Source organism: Protomyctophum parallelum, assembly GCF_964188405.1.
Source record: "Protomyctophum parallelum genome assembly, chromosome: 10".
NCBI lineage: Eukaryota > Metazoa > Chordata > Actinopteri > Myctophiformes > Myctophidae > Protomyctophum > Protomyctophum parallelum.
In genome coordinates, this window is record NC_139704.1 from 13,152,194 (window position 1) to 13,155,012 (window position 2,819).

Sequence of the window (2,819 nt, forward strand, 5' to 3'; positions counted from 1 at the left end):
CCAAAATAGGAGAACTCCGTTACTCGGGTCAATATTAGGGTTTAAGTGGCTTTTTTTAGCTGCGGTTGCATTGCGAACTAGGCTGCAGTGTTTCTAATCTACTATAGCTTTTTTTTTCTCCGAAAACCAGAGAATAAACTACAGACTCAGCCTACTGTTGGGTTTCATGTCCCTTTCAATTTCTCCATGTGAATCCTTGTCTGTGTGTTTTGATTTGCCGTTGTTCCTCAGACTTCCCAACCAATAAGCCGCAATTATGATAAGCCATGGCTTACAAACAGCAAACCCTCCAGTCCTCTTAAATCGTCAGACTCCTTTGAGAGCCAGGGTTCATCCTCTGAGGTATAGTGAACAAAGAATAAAACGTCATGTGGGAAACTGCCAATGTCTTACCTAACAACTGCCTCCTTCCAGCCAGCTGAAATCCAACGCACCTCTGTAAACAACTGATATGTCATCGTCGTGCTTCATTTCATTTTCCACATTTGCTCTGCGATGACAGATATTAACCACACTAAGCCCTATGTACTTCGAACAGGAATAATAGCAGATCTATCATGCTCACAATGCGACGCATCGAGAGGTTTTAGATCGGCTATTAAAATTAAATCATTTAATTCTTTTTGAAAAGTAAAAAAAAAAAGGTACACTAATTTACATTTAAATAATATAAATAGAATGACATACACAAAATAGGGTGAAAGTTCCGGGTTTCGTCTGATGACGACAGACATTACAGAGTTGTTTCAGGGGTTGCGTGGTACTGCATTACATAGAGATTTCAGTTGGATCGGTAAGCACTAACATTATCAAGTACTAACCGAGTGTCTACCATAAGTCTTTGCCTGAGAAACTAACGTTCCCGTAACACAGCATATGAACTGAGATTTTTTAATGCATCTAATATTGCTTATCAATTTGCTGAGGATATTAACCACTTGAACCCCAGCACTCATGTTCTGGGGAGAACATTCCTAAAATGAATAGCTGATCGGAGCGCTGTGAGCTTGTAGAGATTTGGTGTAGATGGAGCCAACTCAGATCTTGGCGGGTTAAGTGGTTAACTACTGTGCATGAGAAGAAATTATAAAGCCTGTGGAAGAGGGTTAAAGGGATATTTCACTTTTAAACATATTTGGGTTCATTTTACTCTTTTGTGAACACAAAATATTTTGTATTTCCCTACGAGGGACAGGTGCGTTGGATAAATGGAAAAACTGGAAGAGTAGGAAAAAACTAGAATCCCGCACAACTGTCTTCACTTACAGAATTTTATTTAAACAGCAAGGTCAGACCTTCATCTCGCATTTTTGGGAGGAGGTAAAAAAATCAGGGCCTCCTCACATTATTAGGAGGAGAATATCAGTCACCAGAACCAAGGGACAGATGTTTTTCTAACATGGTTAAAATGGAGTTTGAAGTTACAATGGGTGTGTATAGGAAGTTAAAGTCTAAAATGAATGTCAAATCTAATCTAAATACTGAATCAAGCAACTTAAAAACTGTCTTTGGTGTCTTCCCAGAAGCCCAAGTAGACTGTAAAATTACCCCAAACATGTTTGAAAGTGAAATATCCCTTAAAAAATAAAAAGTAACGGTTGCAATCAAGGTGTTTATAATGTTCCAGTTGGGTTCCAGTACATACTTTTGCCATGAAGGAATGATTCTTCTTTCATGTTGAACCAAGCGACTGCCATTGGTATCATATGAAAGTAATGGAAGCTCTGTGTCTTGCAGAGTACACCGGTTCAGGGCAGCAAACTACGTCTTCCTGGATACTTGTCAGGAAAAGGCTTCCAGTCTAGTGAAGAGGGAACCTTGATCAGCGCTGCTGTGATGAAGGCCCGAGCACAGACAATAGGAGGTGAGTAACCCTCACCATCATCATATTTATTTTGTATTTTTTTGAGAGAAAGAAAATCATATATTGGGCATGTGTCCATTGATAAATAATACAATAGATTGTAATGTGTTATTAGAACTGTAGTAACGGTTACCACACTGGGTACTATAAGTGGGTGGGTACCAGAGCATGTGAGCGGAGCGGAGCGGCCGATAATTCCGCTCTTCGCTCTCGACGGCTTTTGTTATGCTCGCTCCGCGCTCACGTTCATCTCCCCCACGCCGCTCCTCGCTCGCTCAGCGCTCACCTTAATTTACGCATGGAGCGCTCCCCGCTCCGTGCTCGCTCCGAGGCTCCACTCAGATGCCCGCTCCGCTCAGCACAAAGAAATGACGGGGGGAAAATAAAATGCTGTTTTCCTGAAATTGGCTAATTAAACCTGAAGGGCTTCGTTTTGCTTTTTTGGAGCATGATGTAAATTAGCCGTGCTGTGTGCATTGAGCGGCTCGGAGCGGCTCGGAGCGGAGGACAGTTCTCGCTCCGGAAGTCAATCTGACACATTTAAAAACCCGCTCCGCGCTCAAGTCAAAATCCCCCCGCTCCGCTCCTCGCTCGCTCTGCGCTCCGCTCCGCTCACATGCTCTGGTGGGTACAATGGCTATTGCATTTCCGGGTGGGGAAATGTTCAGAGGTCTATTGGGTGGTGTAAAATGAGAAGACATTCCACGCCATCTATTGACCTCACTAATCTCTGAAGAAGTGGGGCCTATCGGTATGCGAATGTGGCGAGCCTGAACAGACTGCCGAGCACATAATCAGAGGCTGCCCCCTATACAGCACACCCTCAGATGCTAGCATTTTCGACTTAGGGCGGGGACGAGGGCGTGGCTGCATGACGCTCAGTTGGCCATCTGGCATCTGATGATATACGAAAGAAACAAATATCTAAATTATTTCTTGTAATCTGTTTCCATAG

General features: G+C 43.2%; 1 protein-coding gene across 7 annotated transcripts in view; it reads left to right on the forward strand.

Annotated features, from left to right (window-relative positions):
* LOC310865470 (dystonin-like) overlaps positions 1-2,819 on the forward strand; it is a gene marked incomplete at its 5' end in the record, with an annotated part of 151,386 nt that overhangs the window by 147,433 nt on the left and 1,134 nt on the right. For all 7 annotated transcript variants that reach the window (XM_083774597.1, XM_083774598.1, XM_083774599.1 and 4 more), the window contains 2 exons: positions 232-342; positions 1,738-1,864. In XM_083774597.1, coding sequence (XP_083630723.1) covers positions 232-342; positions 1,738-1,864 — 238 coding nt within the window. The remainder of the gene's footprint in view (positions 1-231; positions 343-1,737; positions 1,865-2,819) is intronic.